At 47.7% G+C, this 20,483-nt stretch overlaps 1 protein-coding gene across 4 annotated transcripts in view; it reads left to right on the top strand.

Annotated features, from left to right (window-relative positions):
* The window catches only part of CNTFR (ciliary neurotrophic factor receptor), a 466,204-nt gene that overhangs the window by 270,430 nt on the left and 175,291 nt on the right, over nt 1–20,483 (top strand). For all 4 annotated transcript variants that reach the window (XM_063128377.1, XM_063128378.1, XM_063128376.1 and 1 more), the window contains one exon: nt 386–467. In XM_063128377.1, the coding sequence (XP_062984447.1) occupies nt 386–467 (82 nt within the window). The remainder of the gene's footprint in view (nt 1–385; nt 468–20,483) is intronic.

A 20,483-nucleotide genomic window follows, 5' to 3' on the forward strand; every position in this document is an offset into this window, starting at 1 on the left:
AGATCCCCCTGCCTTAGATGATGATGAGGATGAGGATGAGGATGAGGATGATGATGAATTGCATTTGTATACCGCTCTCTGGGCGGTTCACATAAGAAGATCAGGAAGATGTAGGCTCAAATCCTGGCTCTGCCGTCGTCTCACTGAGTGGTGCTAGACAAATCTTTCTCCCGTGACCTCAGCCCATGATGTGTAGAATGGAAAGAGAACCAGGGCTGAGGCTGTTATTTTCCGCTCCCTCTTCCTGCTCCGGAATCCCCACTCGGACGGACGGTCGGCTGCACTGCCCCACTGCTTTGCGAAAGGAGCCCCACTTCGTGCGAAGTGCTCCCTTCTGTTGCTTGCCCCACTGACCGCTTGCTGTTGTGTGTGTTTGTTTCCGCAGATGGCTTATCCCGTTCCGGCAGCGTGTTATGTGGTGCTGGCCACAGCGGTGGTAGTTTATGCTCAGAGGCACAGCCAGCAGGGTAAGTAGCCTCCTCCCCAGCCTTCTCTCTCCTGCCCCTCAAAGAAAGATTTCTGATGTAGGCAGTGTGCTGAGCTAGTTTGCATGTCCAAAACGACGCGCCGGGTGTGGGTTGCCTTGATCTCTGCAGATCCCAGCATGTAGTCAAGCAGCCACGGGACTGTTTGGCCACCCATCTAACCTTCCAGCCACATATCCGGCCCACTCATGAAGCCATATTGGACAATTTTGCTGTGGTACAATAAACACGGCTTATATGAATTTGAAGAGGTCAGCTACACCCTTCAACCCAGGGTAGGCTTGTCTTTCTACATTGCATGTTTATTTTATTTCATAAATTTATATGCCGCTTACCAGCAAGCTATCAAAATGCTTAACGAAAATGATAAAAGCATAAAATGCAATAATAAAAAGTACCATGAAAAGGCCGACCTTGCATATGACCCAGCCTGAATCTTTTTCTGCTTTTTCCGGGGGCGGCAGGGGGGCTTCTCCATAATTGAGTTCTCCCAGGGCCTTGCATGCTTCCTGTCTCGCCCCATGATTTCTCTATTTTTAAAAGAGTAATTCTCCCTTATTGATCAACACCTTGGCTGAATTAACTCACGTTTAAACAATAATTATGTTTTCTCCCCAGAGACTAGGCATGGAGGGAGATAAACACCCTTGGAAATGAATGAGCTTGTTTGGGCTGCGTGCCGGGGGTTAATGTATTGATGGGTGTCCGGGCTGCCACCATCCCGTAGCTTAGTAACCAGCAATAAGCAATTAGGCCCAATCATGACTCAACCACACCGCCGGGAGAGACTTGACTTTCCCTGTTCCGTCCCTCTCCTCTGGCACTAATCTCTGGCAGTCAGCTCTGCTGTTGTGCTCCATGGGAAGGACAGGCCTCTGGGGTTGCAGGATGACCTCTCTGACAGCAAGTGGGCTTCTCGTGTTTTGATTATTCATTTGTTTATTACTTATACGGTTCATTAGCCTTATGACCTGCTTGTTGGTCCCTGGACAATGGCTGGTTGGCCACTGCGCGAACAGAGTGCTGGACTAGATGGACCCTTGGTCTGATCCAGTATCAGGGCACGCCTTATGTTCTAACTTCTCCACATCAAAATATTCTGGAGCAGTGTACGACAAGTTAAAATACCAAATGCCAAAAAATGCAATAAAAGCGATGCATCACTCTGAATGGGAGGGGCCGTTGCTCAGTGGTACAGTCTCTGCTTGGCCTGCAGGAGGTCCGAGGTTCAATCCCCAACAGCTCCAGGTAAGGCAGGGAAAACCGAGCCTTAAATCCTGGAGATCTGCTGCTGCTGCTGCCAGTCCCTGTCGGCGGTCCTGGGCTAGGTAGACCCAGAGCCAGACTCAAGTCTAAGGCAGTTTCCTAGGTTCCGATTGTAAAACAACAGTGGCTGGATCCTGTGCCTAAAAATAAAAGCATCCTGTTCCCAATGTGGTCAGAGCTTTGTAGACCACCAGTACCAAAGCCTTAAGCCTTCACCTTGGCCCAGTAGCAAATGCGCAAGCCAGGCAAAGCCTTCGGCAGAGGTGTTACATGCTGATTCGGCACAGCACCTGGCAACAGCTGGGGAGCCAGATTCTGCCCCAGCTGCAGCTGCCAGACCAGCATCCCCACATTTACCCAGTCCTGAGGTTGCCAGTGCTCTGCCATGGCCAAACTATCCCCGCTGAGAACCAGTCATAGCTGGCATCGCAGTCCAAGTTCGAAGAAGGCTCTTCAAGCTACCAAAGTCTCTTGGGCATCCAGCCACAATGATGGACCTCGGAGTGCCACCAGGCTATGAACCTGCCCTTTTAGGGGGAAGGCAGCCCCCATCTAGAATAAGTCAAAGTGCACATTGCCTGTGGTGTGAATGCAATGTGGACATTTTTGGAGAACATGCTCTCTCCATGTTCAGACATATAACACCGATTCTGGCCTGCTTGCATTGGCTGCCTATACGTTCCCAAGCCCAATTCAAGGTACTGGTTTTAACCTATAAAGCCTTACACGGCTTGGGATCACAATACCTGACGGAACGCCGCTCCCAACATGAACCTACCCGTACACTGCACTCAACATCTAAGGTCCTCCTCCGAGTGCCTACTCCGAGGGAAGCTTGGAGGATGGCAACAAGGGAGAGGGCCTTTTCAGTGGTGGCCCCCCAATTTTGGAATGATCTCCCCGGTGAGGCTTGCCTGGCGCCAACATTGTTATCTTTTCAGTGCCAGGTCAAGACTTTTCTCTTCTCCCAGACATTAACAGCATTTAACAACATATGCTTAGTGTGTGTTTTTAATGGACCCCAGAACTGTCGTTGTTTAAAATAGATGCTGTTTTACACTGTTTTTTTATATATATGCTCTGGCCCCGCCCCCTTCAGCTCAGACCGTATTTTGTTGAATCAGCAAGGTCTGAGGTCTGAGCAGGAGCGCTTCTCACGTTGGCTTGAAAGCAAGGAGAATTCTCTGTGCCCCTGTGGGCCCTGCCCCGAACCTCCTCCCGCTTGAAGCCCTCAGGTGAACACCTGAACTGGGCTTCGATCTTCGACCATTCTATAACAGTCATGAGCAGTGGCATCCCCTTTGAATTTAATGTTTAATTTAATATTGAACTGCCTTCAGACTCGTCACACATGCACATACATCCTGGGTCTGTCTACAGGCCCAATTTAAAGTGTTGGATTATGTACACACCACCTTGGGTTCCTTGGAGGAAAAAAGGTGGGATATAAATGCAATAATACATAAATAAGCAGCTTGGGGACAAGCTGTTTAGGGCTTACTTGAAAGACTATGTTCTTCCATATCTAGCTACCCAAACAGGGCCCCGCTCCAAGTGCCCCCACCAAATGAGGGGAGGTAGACGACCACCAGGGAGGGAGTTGCCTAGTAGTCTTGGAACAGCCTTTCCAGAGAGCCTTGCTTGGCACCAACAGAGTGGACTTTTCAGCACCGGACCGAAGCCTCTATTCTCCCAGGCTTTTTCAGTAACCTTAAGTCTTTCGGTCTGGGCCTCTTAGTTTTAATTGTGCTTTCATTTTAATTGTTTGGATGGTTTTATGCCAAGTTTTAATGTACTTGTGGAGTGGCAATGTAAATACAGTAAATAGATGAATTTCAGGCTTTGAAAAATAATAATAATAATGATAATAATAATAATAATAATAATAATAATAATAATAATAATAATAATAATAATATATTAATTTATTTCTTACCCGCCTGTCCCTTTGGATCGAGGCGGGGAACAACATTAGAACAGGAATCAATACATCTTAAAAATTCTTGATTTCACATTGATCTGGATAGGCCTGCCGGAAAAGGCTAGTCTTCAAAGCTGCCTTAAAATCACAGAGAGAGTTAGTTTTACGAATCTCCTCCGGCAGGCTGTTCCACAATCTGGGGGCGACAGAAGAAAAGGTCCTCTGGGAAACTGATGTCAGCCTAGTTTTAGCTGACTGAAGTAAGTTCACCCCAGAGGACCTGAGTGTGCGGGGCGGACTATATGGGAGAAGGCTATCCTGCAGGTAACCTGGACCCAACCCATTTAGGGCTTTAAAGGTAATGACCAACACTTTGTACTTTGCCTGGAAACTAATTGGCAGCCAGTGGAGTGATTTTAATGTTGGGGTAATATGCTCACCCCTACATGTACTGGTGACCAACCTGGCTGCCATATTTTGAACTAGTTGAAGAATGAACTTAATGAACTTTTCTACATTGTGCATATATTATTAGGAATAATGTGCACGAAGCAAAGTGCCAGATGTGAAGACAGCAGTAGAAATAGATGATTGTGTGATGTAGGTTGAGCATATTTTGTTTTATTTGCATTTTGATCCTGCTTGTTGGCTCGCCGAAGGCCTCTAAGGCAGCTCACAATGAATATGGAATAATTCAGCAATAAGAGAGTCTTAAAAATCCCATGCTCGGCCCCTACAATGACACAGAACACAGCCCTCCCACAGTTGGTCTTGGGTCGCCTTTGCGATCCCTTCTGTCTCTCTGTTTTCTGACGTGACTGCCAGAAATAGCTGCCGAGGAAGGAGCTGGCCGGTGCCCAGGCCCTGGCAGTGCGGGAGCTTTGTGCCTCCTCCCGAAAGCTGTCACGGCGGCTTTGTGTGAGAGCCCTGGCCGGTACCTGCCAGCCACAAACAAACAAACACACATGTATATTTTAAAGGCACGAAGGAGCCTTCAGGCCATTTTATGTCTTGCGTCTCTCTAATACTGAATAATGGAATTCCCTCTTGCGTGTCTTTGCCAGCAGAGCAGAGGAGGGCTGCAGGTCACCAGGTAGTCTCCCTCCCTCGGAAAGGACAGAGCAGGCTGGAAGAGGGGCACTTGGGGACTGGGAGGCCAACTGCCTGGTGGGACCGGGGTGATCTAGGGTGAGTGCCCATACTTGCCCACCCTGCAGCTCCCTGGCCCCTGAACCAGGAAGCCTCTGCTCCCTTTGTGGCCACTACTTGGGCTTAGTTTAATCAGACGCCAAGTACAGAGTTGCCATCTCGTTGTCTACAGGGCATAATAATAATAATAATAATAATAATAATAATAATAATAATAATGTCAATAACCAATTACCTGGGGAACTGGTGGGATCTCCCCCACTAGAGGCCTTCAAGAGGCAGCTGGACAGCCGACTGTCAGGGATGCTTTAGGGTGGATTCTTGCATTGAGCAGGGGGTTGGACTCAATAGCCTTGTAGGCCCCTTCCAACTCTACGATTTATTTATTTATTTATTACATTTATATACCGCCCCATAGCCGAAGCTCTCTGGGCGGTTTACAAAAAACCGATTCTAGGATTCTATGTGCAGTTCCCTGAGTAAAAGGACAGGTCTGTACCCAGTACTCTGAAATTCCCCTCCCATTTTTTAATCTCTTCTCTCCCTCTTGAGCACTTGGTTCTCAGCACGCTCTTGCATCAGGATTTCCAAGAGTCATATGGCACCTGAACGCTTAACAAATAAATTATGGGATGAGCTTGTGAGTGAGCGCCCACATTGTCAGGTGCATGAAGTGGTAGTCTAAATGGGTCAGGTATACATGCTCTAAGTACAGAAGGACAAAGAAGAGAAACCATACTGGGGGCCAAACAGCTGAGTGGGGCCCAAGATAATATAATCATTGAATAGTAGAGTTGAAAGGGGCCTCTAAGGCCATCAAGTCCAACCCCCTTCTCAGTGCAGAAATCTTCCTTAAAGCATACCTGACAGATGGTTGTCCAGCTGCCTCTTGAAAGCCTCTAGGGTGGGAGAGCCCACGACCTCCCTAGGTCATTGGTTCCATTGTCGTACTACTCTAACAGGACGTTTTTCCTGCTCTCAAGCCGGAATCTGGCTTCCTGTCACTTCAGCCCATTATGCCATGTCCTGCACTCTGGGAGGATCAAGATAGCTGTAGGTGTAAGTTTGTAACAGTACTATGGCACGGGAAAGTCAGTCACATACATAAACAGCCACGGAGCATCAATTCCTTCCTGCAGAGAGCAAGCCCACCTCCCAGGATTCTTGAGGCCAAGAACTTCCATGTCTCTTTGCTGTGCTTTCTGCCACGCAGAACCAAAACCAATGGCTAAAAACAGCACCCTCTCCCCTCCTGGAACATCTCTGTGTCCAGGAATATAGAGACACGGCGGGGCAACCTTTGCTCTGAATTCTTGTTCCCTTCCTGTCGAGACGTGCAGAGTGAATTACGGCTGAACCCCTGGAGGCTGACCTTGCGGTCCGGCGGGGCAATGGGCCTGCTAATAGATGTGGTGGGTTTCTCTTGTGGCTATTTTGGGAGCCCGTGATTCCTCGTTGATGCTTTCCCTTGTAGCAGCAGCCAGGTATACCAGGAGGCGGAGCGGGGTGCAGCCTCTCCATCCCTGCAGAACTCCTTCCTTCCTGGTGGCTGTGTGCTACCTCCAGATTCAGAGGCAGTAAGCGTATATACACCAGTTGCTGGGGAACATGGGTGGGAGGGTGCTGTTGCACTCGTGTCCTGCTTGTGGGTCCCTGGTCAACAGCTGGTTGGCCCCCGTGTGAACAGAGTGCTGGACTAGATGGACCCTGGTCTGACCCAGCCTCAGGGCTCTTCTGATGTTCTGATGTTCTTACATCTGTCACCCTGGAGATGATTTGGACTTTGCAATCCAAAACATCTGGTGGGCACCCAGTAGGAGAAGGCTGACCTACTTGCTCAACATCCCCAAGTTTGCATCTCCGAGCTGCCGTCCTAAACTCCAGAGAGTGGAGGAGATGCAGTATCCCCCCCCCGCCCCACCCTCAGCTCAGACCACATGTGATTATGTCACCACATTGCCTGTGTCTCTGGCCAACCTGCGGAGTGGTTGTTGTTATGAACACTTATAAGGGATTATGTGTACTAGGCAGGCAGGCCAAAGGCACAAATCAATTTGCTCTGAGAGAGGAAAAAACAGGGAGTGATGTTGCTGTAGTTATTATAAACTGATGGAGGGTAACCCTAAACAGCATTTACTTTGACGACCTAGTGATCTGGCTCAGCGTCATGGGGTGGGGGGGGCTTTAATCTCCCCCACCCCTCCCAGCAATCTGGATTAGGACTTCTGCTGGGGGAGGGAGACTTTAAATTCCAGCACCCCAGTGATCCAGCAGGCAGGCAGGAAGGGGAGGGTAAAATACCCCCATCCCTGCAGCTCTCTGAAATGGGGTTGGAGGAAGAACATGTGTGTGCGTGCGTGTTTATGCGTGTGCGTCCTCTGGCCCACCAGGTGGTACTGCGTATGGCCCTCAGGGCCAGCAATTTAGGACCAAAACAGACCTTACTTTAAATCCATGACTTACAGCTACATCTTTCTTTCATTTTTACACTAGAGTAGGCGAAGGGGGCCTGGTCAGAATTAGGACCTTCTTATAGAAGTTACAGTGGATTTAAGATCTGATTCACAGGCCGTCTGGCTACTCTAGAGTAAACATGGAAAAACAGGTGTCCCTGTTCAATACGGATTTAAAGCAACACCTGTTTGTGTCTTAGACTACTGCTGCAAAGACTTCAGGCTTTCAGAAACTAGAACCCCCAAATCCACCAATGGGAATCTTTTGGGGTGGGGGGATTAAGGCAAAATCCTCTGCATGTATAAACAGGAAAAAGTCCTACAACTCCCAGCATTCCCTAGGGAGTTGTAGGGTGTTTTCCTGTCTAAACATGCAGAGGATTGCACCTTTAAAGACTTCTGAGCCGAGGAATTTATTTTGTGCACGAGAACTGACCGTTGCTCAAAAATTCACTCCTGGTTTCCCCAAGCTTTCTTCATTTCAGCAGGATAATTTGGGGGATGTTGTGGGAGTCATTTTGTGGCTTCTATTATTATTATTATTATTATTATTATTATTATTATTATTATTATTATTATTATTATTATTATTTATTTATTTATTTATTTATTTATTTATATAGCACCATCAATGTACATGGTGCTGTACAGATAACACAGTAAATAGCAGGACCCTGCCACGTAGGCTTACAATCTAATAAGTTGTAGTAAACAATAAAGAGGGAAGGAGAATGCGAACAGGCACAGGGAAGGGTAAACAGGCACCGGGGTAGGGTGAAGCTAAACAGTATAGAGTCAGAACAAACTCAATATTTGAAGGCTATAGGGAAAAGAAAAGTTTTTAGCTGAGTTTTAAAAGCAGTGATTGAGTTTGTAGTTCTCAAGTGTTCTGGAAGAGCGTTCCAGGTGTAAGGGGCAGCAGAAGAAAAAGGACGAAGCCGAGTAAGGGAAGTGGAGGTCCTTGGGCAGGCGAGAAGCATGGCATCAGAGGAGCGGAGAGCACGAGCGGGGCGATAGTGTGAGATGAGAGAGGAGAGATAGGCAGGAGCTAGACTGTGAAGAGCTTTGAAGGTCAGCAGGAGAAGTTTATATTGGATTCTGGAGTGAGTAATTGGGAGTTAGAAAGCCTTGGTGATCTCCTGAAAGTCACCCAGAGATCTCCCAATAGATCCAGTTCCCTTTGAGTCCAATGAGATTTACTGACTCTAGATGCCATCCTAAGACATGGCTGCAAAGCAGGACAACCCTGGATCATACCTTACTTATGGGCTTCCAAGAGGCATCTGATGGGCCACTCTGGGAAGGAGGCTGCTAGACTTTCTCTAGGTGGTCCCTTGGGCCCTTTCTACATCTAAGGGTTACCCCAGAAATGGAAGGATTGTCCCTGCCTGCTCCCGGGATCCTCTGTGCGTCATTTAGATGCACAGGAACGATCTAGGGACAATCCCGGGGGGAAACGCAGATGTAGAAACGGCCATGGTCTGATCCATTAGGTAGGGTGACCCTATGAAAAGGAGGACAGGGCTCCTGTATCTTTAACAGTTGTATGGAAAAGGGAATTTTAGCAGGTGTCATTTGTATATATGGGGAACCTGGTGACATCTCCTCTTCATCACAACAGTTAAAGCTGCAGGTGCCCTGCCATCTTTTAAATCTGGTCACTCTAACATAGCTTCTGCACTTTAACTGTTGTGATGAAGAGGGAATTTCATCAGGTTCTCCAAACATACAAATGACATCTGCTGAAATTCCCCTTTCTATGCAACTTTTAAAGATACAGAAGCCCTGTCCTCCTTTTCATATGGTCACCCTACATTAGGGCTTGTAGGTTCTTTCTTTCACAACCAGTCTTTCATCCTGAAAAACAAAGAGATCCAATCCTTACGTAGCTCTCATACTTTTGAATCATAGAATAGCAGAGTTGGAAGGGGCCTACAAGGCCATCGAGTCCAACCCCCTGCTCAGTGCAGGAATCCACCCTAAAGCATCCCTGACAGATGGTTGTCCAGCTGCCTCTTGAATGACTCTAGTGTGGGAGAGCCCACACTGATTCCATTGTCGTACTGCTCTAACAGTCAGGAAGTTTTTCCTGATGTCCAGCTGCCATGAAAGGTATATTTTAGAGGCAATCGAAAGGAAGTGGAGAGGTGCATAAACATCTACAGTACATTTCTTTCCGTCCAGCATCCTGTGGGAACAAAACGCTGGACACGGATAGGCCTTTGGTCTGATCCAGCAAGGTTCTTTGTACGTTTATTTCAAGCACATTGCAGAAACTTGCACTTAATCTGTGAAGTGGTGACAGTCAGGTGAACCCAAATCCCATCGATTGTGTGATATCGTCGTAGAATCATAGAATAGTAGAGTTGGAAGGGGCCTCTAAGGCCATTGAGTCCAACCCCCTGCTCAAGGAAGGAGTCCACCTTAAAGCATCCCTGACAGAGGGTTGTCCAGCTGCCTCTTGAAGGCCTCGAGTGTGGGAGAGCCCACCACCTCCCTAGGCCATTGGTTCCATTGATGTACTGCTCTAATAGTCAGGAAGTTTTTCCTGATGTTCAGCTGGAATCTGGCTTCCTTTAACTTGAGCCCGTTATTCCGTGTCCTGCACTCTGGGAGGATCAAAAAGAGATCCTGGCCCTCCTCTGTGGGACAACCTTTTAAGTATTTGAAGAGTGCTATCATGTCTCTCCTCAATGTAAGGTAAGTTTAACATGCCCTTAGTGTTGAGGGTGTCATTTGAACTCGCCTTTGACTGTTGAAAGCTGATCTTTAACAGGCCAGGACAAAGAACAGTTTCCGCCTTACTCCCAACCTGGTAAATATTGGTGCTCTCTGTGCCCAAATCTCAAGAGATTCAAGGACTAGACTGTACGGAGGTTTGTGTTTTTCCAATAATCATTGCCCTATGATGTTCTCCTGTTCTCATAGGGATAAGAACATCAGAAGAGCCCTGAGGCTGGCTCAGACCAACTCTCTGTTCACACAGTGGCCAACCAGCTGCTGACTGAGAAGCCCACAGGCAGGACACAGTGCAACAGCACCCTCCCACCCATGTTCCCAAGCACCTAGTGTATATAGGCCTATTGCCTTTGATATTGGATCTTTGGTGGCTGGGGATAATGACAGTTGTAGTCTAACACATCTAGGAGGCATTGGCTTGGGCAGGGCAGCCTTGCAGTTGTTTGAAAACTATGCTACGAACGTTCGATATTTGTGTTGGTTCCGAAGGCGGCTTTGTATACATGTGAGGGAATGGACATACCTTGCGAAATTACAGCAGAGGCACTGGAATCCCGCACAGGTCCTCGGCCTCGTTGGTTTGTTTTGAATTTCGCTAAAACTGTTCATCCTGCACGATTACAAGGCCCTTAGATTGGATGCTTTGCTCACTGCAAGATTAATGTTTGCCAGGAGTATTCCAGGAAAAACGGAATGGCTTTGGGACTTGTTTATTCTAGTAGCACTCAACCCCTACCAAAGGTCAGCAGCACAATATCAAAAAACTAAAGGATGTTTGGAGCTCTGTGGCGGGTTGTATTTTTCACCAAAGCGGCACATTGGGACGATTTGCATCTGATTCTATCAACTTGATGTTTCTTCTTTGCAATATTTTCTTTTCATACATAAATATATTTGTTACCTGGAAAGGGGCACCATTAAAGGGTGGAAAGTTTCCTTGTATCTCACCCTGAGATTGCAAAGGGATCCCTGCTTTCCCCTCCAGCTAGACGGGAGGCCCTGTTCACATCTGAGGTGGAGACCTGGGCAGTGCTGCATGGCATAGTGTGGGGTGCTTCCCCCCCCCAACTGCCTGTACAGCCAGCCCCCATGGTTCTGAGGCCACGGAACTGGATTCTCTTAGAGCCAGGGTGCAGTACTTCAGGGCTGGGACCAAACACAGCCCTCCGAAGTCCCAATCCAGCCCCCTGGGGTTCCCCAGCGGAAATTTCCCTTCTTCTAACCTGCCCTTTCCCCCCAACCGCCAATGGTTTGGTGCATTCTTGACTTGCCTGTATCTCCACCACCACCACCCCCTCCATTTTAAAAGGTTCAGATGTTTCTCCTCAGGCTTAGTTACTGACAGCAGGATCTTCAAATTAAAATATGCTGTTATTTTGAGCCCCACCTTTTGCCTTCTCCTGGTCCGCAGCCCCCGAGAGCTTCTCTGCAGTGGAATCTGGGCCTTCAGGATGAAAGAGGTTCAGACCCACTCTAAGATCTAGGCAGGATGAGGCCCTGCACACATCTTCGCTGCCAGGCCTCCTTCCAAGAACCGAGATGACCATCTCCTGCAGCGGTTCTGGGGGCACCGTTAAGGCCTCTTGCACAGCTGTGGCTCCTTTCAGTGGGGCTTGCGCTGGAGAATGCCCGGTGGATCGTGCCCTCTGTTAATGGGCAGGAGGAGAGCGCCTTGTTCTGCCTCTTCCAGCATCAGCAAGTGTCGGCCCGGCCTTGCCTGGCTTGGTCTGTCTTTACCACCAGCTGAGAGAGAGTTTGGGCTGAGCTGCTCGTGGCCATAATTGAAGCGTAAATCCCCAACCGGAGATCGGTTTCTCTGCTTCGTTCAATCACTTTGCCTCTCAGCATGCTGGGCTCTTGCTGTGCGGTGAAGAGCCGAGCCTTGCAAATGAGATGCGCTTTCAAGAACGCAACGGGAAGGAAGGCAGGGTGGGCGAGGAACGAACGTGGCCACCTTGTCGTCACTGCCCCAGGAAGGCTAACAGGAAGGTGAACTGAGGGGGGACCTGTGAGGCAGAAGGGCTCTGCCCATGCCTGGGGCCATTGATCCCACGATGCCAGCGTATTAAGCTCAGGTGCAGAGAGCTAATTGCTCTTTTCACTTTGTTTAATGGGGATGCTGCTGTCAGAGTTATTTGGCAGGAAATTAGTTCTGCTGCCGGTTTGGCATGGTGGTGACATTGCAGCAGGAGGGGAACTGACATGCCAGTTGCTGTGCCGCGTGGCCTCCTAGGCCGGGCCACGTGTGACAGCACCAACCTCCCTGCAGTGAGCGTGCGTCCCAGCTCACCTCCAGGGCCGTGCGTACTCCACACAGGAAACCCAGTGGGGGCCTCCCATGAAGTTGATCGGTGGGAGGTTCAAGACAGGTAAAAGGAAGGGCTTCTTCACAGGGCGCATAGTGAAACTATGGAATTCATTACCACAAGATGTGGTGATGGCTCCCAATTGGGATGGCTTTAAAAGGGGGTTGGATGGATTCCTGGAGGAGGAGGAGGCTATCCATGGCTACTAGTTACGATGGCTAAACCTTCCCTCTAGCCTCCGAGGCGATATGCTGGAGAGTGCAAATGGGAGGGCATTATTGCACTCCTGCCGTGCTTGTGGGCTTCCCAGAGGGATCTACTTGGCCACGGCGGGAGCAGAATGCTGGGCTAGAGAGGCCATTGCTCTGACTCAACAGGGCTCTTCTGAGGCTCTTCAGTAATGTAGAATTCCAGCAGCAGCACGGCAAGAACGGGACTCCATGAACCACCCCTGTAGGCTTTCTTTTATTTTGCTTGCTGTTGTTTTTGCAATTTTGGTATTTGAATATGGGGAGGGACAGGAACCGTGACCGAGCCACAGGTACTGGAAAGGTATTTCCTTCACCCCTCTGGCATATGTTTGGAACCCCTAAGAGCCAGAAACCTGCTTAAAAAACCCAACAACGAATGCTTAGTTTCGCAGAAAGGTGAATACTGTATTTGCCTTGCACCACTGCAGCCGAGACACGTTCTGATTCTTTTTTAATGTAGTCAAGATGACACAAGCATGAAGATTCAGGACCAGGGTAGAAAGATCTGTAAAAGGTTGAGGACAGCCAGAGAACCAAGGAAACTGTAGCAAGCAAACAAGGAGACTTCTCATTAGTTGTGTTGCTTACACCCGAGAGCCACAAGAACATCCTGGTTTGGGTGAGACATAGCTGTGCCTCCAAAGTACATTTATTGACGTGTTTGGTTGACTGAACATGCTGGGATTCTCTTCTGAGGTCGTGTCTCTTGCAAGATATCAGAAATAGGGCCGTAGAAGACGGTGGAGGAGATGAGGCGGATGAGCTGGAAATGGCAGCTTCCAGCGTAGTGTCCACGCTTCTGGGTGGACTGGGAGTGAAGCAACCTTCTCCCTTCCACTGCCTGAAGCTTCTGGGAACAAAACTCCAGGAATATTCTTTCTTCTTTTTTTTACTTTTGCTCTCCAAATTGTGGGGACTTGTAGCACGTCCAGGCTGGCGTCTTGCCCCACAGATCAGTCAACTCTCTAAAAAGGCTTGTTCAGAGTTGACTCTTTCTGTGGGTTTGTGCGTGCATGTTGAACTTGGGAACAGTTCAGTGCCTGTCCAGACAAATGATCGAAAAACTTGTTTATCAGTGAGTGGCCCAGAGGAGAGGGGTTTGTTAAAAATCTGCATGGGACACAATTTCGTACTACTAGACAAATGAGTCATGTGTATTGAGAATGGAGTCTTTATAAAGATATAAAGACTCTATGCAGCTGATGGGGACTTCTACGGAGTCTTTTCCAAATGAACCAGTGAAGGAGGGGCAAAGACTCATGTGTCAGAGTTTGCAATTCCTGACGCATCAGGTGGACACATCCCAATACGAGTACAAAAGCTTCCAGCCTTCCAGCTGCACTTAATAATCAAGGTAGAAGAGGGGGTCTCCACCCCTTCCCCTCACCTTGTGACAGCAGTTAAGTTAGCATATTCAGACAGCCTCCCCATATAGTCAGAGGGAGGTCACAGGACCACCATGGGCTAGCCAATACAGACAGACACATCTGCGCATTGGGCTCACATCAAAAGGGTCTCAAAAGTCTATTGATGTAAGTATGCAGAGCCCTCCCCCCCTCCCCTGTGAGAAAGGGTACAATTGGGAACATGGAGGAGGCCCTACCAGTTGTGCATCACACAGCACAAAGTTAAATTATGGAACTCACTACCACAAGATGTAGCGATGGCCACCCGTTTGGATGGCTTCAAAATGGGGTTGGATAAATTTCTGGAGGCATAGGCTACCAATGGCTACTAGCCCTGATGGCTATGTGCTATCTCCAGTATTCGAGGCAGGAAGCCTGTGTGCACCAGTTGCTGGGGAACATGGGTGGGAGGGCTGTTGCACCATGTCCTGCTTGTTCATTCCTGCCCGATGGCTGCTTGGCCACTGTGTGAACAGAGTGCTGGACTAGATGGACCCTTGGTCTGATCCAGCCTCAGGGCTCTTCTGATGTTCTTATGAGTGCAGAACACCACGTCATACAAGGACAGCTGCAAACGGAGGGTGTGTGGCTGTGGAACGTATCAGTGGTGGAGCTGTCTTTCCTATCTTGGAAGGAGAGATTTCACAACACCTCTTCTGATTTGGATCGGTTTCAGTTGCCTTCCTCAGCAACATTATGGGATTGTTATATTACCCGTTGGGCATTCCTTACATGTCACTTTCCGACCACACAAGTGGTCTCAAAGCAACATACAATGGCAATTAATAGCATTGCATAACAGAAAACAAACACATATTCATCAATAAAATCACTCTGAAAATCTATAATGTAGCTGCATAGGTAATAGTAGCAATAGTTATTCCAGATTAACAGTTCCAGAGTAAAAGGCTGTGCATTTTGTGCAAATAGCCCTCTTAGGATTTTATGTGTTGTGAGATGTTTCTAGAATGTAGCAAGGTTCAGCTGTAAAAACTGCCCAAGAGGCATCATTTGTGAGCCTGACGTTTTGCAAAACACAGTGCTACACTGTACGACTGAGGCTGGCAGATTCTAGCCTGTAATTAATTAACATTGATCGCCCTTCGCTTAGAGCAATGAGAAGGGATCTATAGCAAAATTAGGCAGTGAGGTGTGATAGAGTGTTACTAGATTATCTGTGATGCGACCCGCTCAGTTCTGCTAGAGTTATCTGGCAGCATAGGGGGAGCTGGGGAAAGGGTCCCACTGAGGCCATCTATATTCACCCCCAAGACAGAATTTATTACCTGGAGCAATTCTATGACCTGAGTCTTGAGTCTGAAGCATCTTGTCCCAAGCAGAGGAAGGTTGTGATATGTGATCAAGGAGTGTGATGTTTGGGTGGCTCTTCCCTTTTCATGAGCTGGCCCCTTTGGGGAACACGGATGGGCTCAGGCACCTCCAATTGTCCATTCCCTGGTTTCCTCCTTGGCTTATCTCATTCCCTTGAAGGTCATGGCGCATCCAAGTCTGTACCCCTGCCTGGGACCTGCCCTTCTCTGTGCGGCTTGGCTCACCTCTTCCAAATCATGGGGACACTTTTCGCTCTGCCAGCATCTTCCTGCAAAATGCCTGTTCTTTCCTTGTGGCACACCTTGTAGTTGGGAGTGATGAGAATTGTAGTCCAACCTATCTGGAAAGTCCCAGCTTGTGGAAGGCTGCTCTAGACTGCAGGGCTCTTTGCTTGTTCCAGGGATGGGCTAGATGCCCTTTGGGAACTTCCCAGCTCTATAATTCTAGGGAATTGATGGTGTTGGTTGGCCACGTCTCTCTGCTCAGGCACTCTGTGAGAAGGACCCTGAGAAGGAGCGTGCTTTCTTTTTCTCTGCTGCTCAGTTTGGACATCATTTATTTGTCTGAACAGGTGAATTTTCAACAAGGCTCTTTTGACTATCTTTACCCACTGATGCCCCACCCCACCCCAATTGTCTTTGTTTAAGTTCTGACTTAAAAGCCCAAACAGGTGTCTTTAGAAGTGTTAGTGGGGGAAACTGTTGTCCCTTGAGGCTTCTTTTCTTTGGAGGGAGCCCAATCATGAAATGCAGGGCACAGGAATCATAGAATAGTAGAGTAGGAAGGGGCCTACAAGGCCATCGAGTCCAACCCCCTGCTCAATGCAGGAATCCACCTTAAAGTATCCCTGACAGATGGTTGTCCAGCTGCCTCTTGAAGGCCTCTACTGTGGGAGAGCCCACAACCTCCCTAGGCAACTGGTTCCATTGTTGTACTGCTCTAACAGTCAGGAAGTTTTTCCAGATGTCCAGCCGGAATCTGGCTTCCTGTAACTTGAGCCCATTATTCCAGGTCCTGCACTCTGGGAGGATCGAGAAGAGATCCTGGCCCTCCTCTGTGTGACAGCCTTTCAAGGATTTGAACAGTGCTTTCATATCTCCCCTCAATCTGTGGGGTTTCTGGAATTCTTCCTTTTTCTGTGCTGTGGAATTTATGTAGGGCTTCTAACGGGAGCGCTCCCACCTTGAATCGCCAGATGTTCTTCCTCAGTCTCCTGGATTAGTGGCCTTTAATTCCCAATATTTTCTCTCCAGGAAGGGAGAGGTTATACTCCATAAAGTTGCAATGACAAATAGCTTTGGAAAAGGATACGCAGTCTTTGGGTGCCTGGCGCTTTCTGCCCACGTCCCTCTTCCTGTCTCCAGGTTTTTGCAATTATATTTTTGGCCGCTTGAACGGCAATGTCCGTTTAGTTGATCCCTCCCTGGGATTTCTGGTTGCGTCCCCCAGACAGCCGTCTCAGGATTAAGGGGGCAGGCACGTAATCCTACCACCCTGTTCATCCTGCCCTAAATCATACAGTGGGAATCAAGAGCGGATGGAGAGGATTGCCGGACCACGAACCAACCCATCGCAGTTCCTGACTGAGCAGCAGATGAGGATCTATCTTAACATGCCGCTGAGCTGAAGCAAAAATGCTTGCACGGCATTCCCTTCGGTAGAGTTATTTTGGATCATGTTTTCTCCTCTGAGAAATAATGTCAGGACAGTTGGCTGGGCATGGTGTGCCACGCGAGAGAGAGCCAGGCGTCACAGTCCCGGCATAAAACTCTAGTGTGGATTGGCTTTTCTGGCAAAACAGGGCAGATGAAAAAAGCAGAGGGAGGTGAGCAGCTGAAGTAAATACACCAAGGAGAGAAACCAGTTCTCAGGATGCAAGAACAAATTTATTAACCAAAAGCCCAACACGTTACGGCCTGTGCCTTGACTTGAGGGAAGCTACTAGAGAAAAGTCTGCAGAGTTTTCCTTCCCGCAAGAAGACGGTCTCCTGTATTATGCTACTGGTGAGTAGAATAACTGCATCCTGAGAACTCGTTTCTCATCTTGGTGTACAAAACAGGGCAGTTGGCCTCCACAGCAAAATGAAGTGTCGGTGTTCCTTGAACTGTTGTGGGTTCCCCCGTATAATCCTGAGAGTTGCAACTTAGGCCTCCTCTACACCAAGCAGGATATTGCACTATGAAAGTGGTATATAAAAGGCAGGAGCCACACCAGGCAGCATGTAGCAGTATGAATGCAGTATACGGAATGTGTCCATGGGCCCCAACAGTTGTCACCGCTCTTCAATACCGCTACAAAGCAGTTGTGCATCTCCTGCCTTTCATATACCACAGTGGTTCCCAAACTTTTTCAGGTCACCGCCCCCTTGGTTCCACAAACTCATGCCCAGCGCCCCCTACCCTACACTATAAAAATCATTATTCAGAATAGCGGTGTTCAACGACCCACTAAGGAAGATAATAACAATAAAATTCAAAACAGTAACAATTAATTGAATATTTATTCAAAATCCAATTACATTTTTAGTTTATTCAATTAAACATAATTGATGAACTTGATCCAGTGATATCATCTTTTCAAAGTCTGATAGTCATTTAGCAAGAATATTTAGTAACCAGGGTAGGAAGGAAGGAACCTCTCGTGCAAGCACTGAGTCATTACTGACTCTTGGAGGGACGCCAGCTTTCGCTGACGTTTTCATGGCAGGCCTTATAGCGGGGTGGTTTGCCGTTGCCTTCCTCGGGTAGAGTACCTCACTATTCTGTACATTCTTAATGTGATGGATGGGCTTGATGAAGTGATACCAGTTTCCCAATGTCTGGTTTAAAGTCACTTAGCAGGAACGCCCACTTCGGGAACCATGGATATCCCGCTTTCATAGTGCAATATCCTGATGGTGTAGAGGGGGCCTTAGAGAGGGTGCTCAGATGATTGAGGGGAGACATGATAGCACTCTTCAAATAATTAAAAGGTTGTCACACAGAAGAGGGCCAGGATCTCTTCTCAATCCCCCCAGAGTGCAGGACACGGAATAACGGGCTCAAGTTAAAGGAAGCCAGATTCTGGCTGGACAGCAGGAAAAACTTCCTGACTGTTAGAGCAGTACGACAATGGAACCAGTGACCTAAGGAGGTTCTGGGCTCTCCCACCCTAGAGGCCTTCAAGAGGCAGCTGGACAACCACCTGTCAGGGATGCTTTAGGGTGGATTCCTGCATTGAGCAGGGGGTTGGACTTGATGGCCTTGTAGGCCCCTTCCAACTCTGCTATTCTATGATTCTATGATGATGATTTCTCTCTTCATAAAACTACAGTCCCACCTTCTTGCCTTATATTCTTTTTTAGCAACCCAATTTTTTTGGAGGGGGGAGGAATGTAGGTTGATTCTCTCATTATGAGCTTTTAGGCAGCAAGTTAAAAAATACTGTTTTTCCAAGCTTTTACTGATTAAGGCTGCTCTTTGATTTTAGAAGTATCCCTTGGTTGGTTTGTTTATTTATTGCATTTCTATACTGCCCAATAGCTGAAGCTCTCTATTGTCATGTAACTTACCAGTCTCCTTTTCATTTCGTTTGGAATTGTTTCATTTTGTTGTACTTACGTTTTTATTGAAAATCTCATCAAGAGGAGGGGTGATTCAGAAATATTTCAAATAAATAACTAAATACTGTGAGATAATTTGGAGTCAGAAGAAGCCATTGGAGATCTACTGCAAGACACCTAGAGATCTACCAGTTGAACTTGATCTCCTTCCTGCCCACCTGTACAGACAAAGTCTGTATAGACTTTACCTGGGAGTAAGTCCCATTGAACTCAGTATGACTTACTTCTGAGTAGGCATGCCTAGGGTTGCACTGAAGATCTCCAGCGCAGGGCCCCAAGAGTTGTGCATTTCGCGAATCTTAAAAGTTCTCAACCTGAGGTCTTTTGCTCTGGTCCCTCTAGTGGAGTGAATTGGTGATGTTGGTACAGCAGCAATTTAGGGGACCTGCAGCAGGGATGAGCTAGAGATGGATGAATCAGCAGGGCGAATTTCTGAGATCATCGGCCAGTGTTAAGTCACCTAAACTTTATTATTTACCATTACAGAGCTTGGTGGATGGGCGAATGTCAATTCTTGGAAATGGGTCGCTGGGAAGTATACTAGGGGAACGGCAGCAGCACAATTAATGCTTCCTCCTTTTTGAGCATCTTCTGACCAGACTGATGGGGGGGGGGGGGTTTTGGGGGTGGGGGGAGGTTGTCTAGGCTTTAGACAAGGTCTATCTAGACCAGCTACCGTGACAGTATCTTGTAGCAGAGAGTCCCATAAGAGAATCGCACGTCACTCTGTGGTTCTCTCTTGTTGCCTCTTTCCTTGTGCTCAGTGTACATACTGTGTAAACAAACGGATGTCACCGCTACTCAGTGTGGACGTGTGTAATGGAAATTATCCTGCAGGATACGTCCCCTAAACTTCCTAGCCTTCAGGAAAGTGGGCAGCACACATGCAAAACTGCCTTCTGTGTATCTTTTCAAATCTAACTCCCATTAAAACTTTGCATTTAAAATAATGAATATAGGAGGATTTCTTTAGAAAGAGTTTTTGCCAAATAACTGCTGGTCAGTTTTCAGAAGAGCCTTCAAGCCTGGGTTTAGAGCACTTAGGCAAATGCTTAAAGTTGAGCACGTGCTTAAACGCCATTGACTTTGCAAGGCTGTGGAAATTTTTGCTGAACTGGGGATTTCAAATGCCAGGAAAAAAAGAAAGTATCCAGGAAGGGATGGATTGGGAGTCACTCAGTTCTTTGGGTTTCACCAGCAGCCACATCTATCGAGACTCTGGAACTCTCATTTGGAACAGAGAGAGTAATATGAAAAGTAACGACGACATCTTTTAAAATTAAACACCAGGAAAGAAAAGGGCCCTGGCGGAAGGGGGGGGGAGTGGAATTCCCTGAACAAATGGAACATTTCACTGTGGAGTTGCAACCCAAGCTGCTGCCACATGGCTTCTCCTTTGTGGTTGAACTGCCTCATCCCCTTAACACAAAGTAATTAATTTTTTAAAATTATATATGTATGTGTATATTTAGTTTCCTAAGCTGAGTGTGATTGTGTTGAGGGTCGAGAAGGAGAGATTCTTGGCTTTGGTAACGGGGGAGAAAAAAATCCTGAAATGAGACTGCTGTGAAAA

The sequence above is a fragment of the Elgaria multicarinata genome, chromosome 6, assembly GCF_023053635.1.
Source record: "Elgaria multicarinata webbii isolate HBS135686 ecotype San Diego chromosome 6, rElgMul1.1.pri, whole genome shotgun sequence".
Lineage (NCBI taxonomy): Eukaryota > Metazoa > Chordata > Lepidosauria > Squamata > Anguidae > Elgaria > Elgaria multicarinata.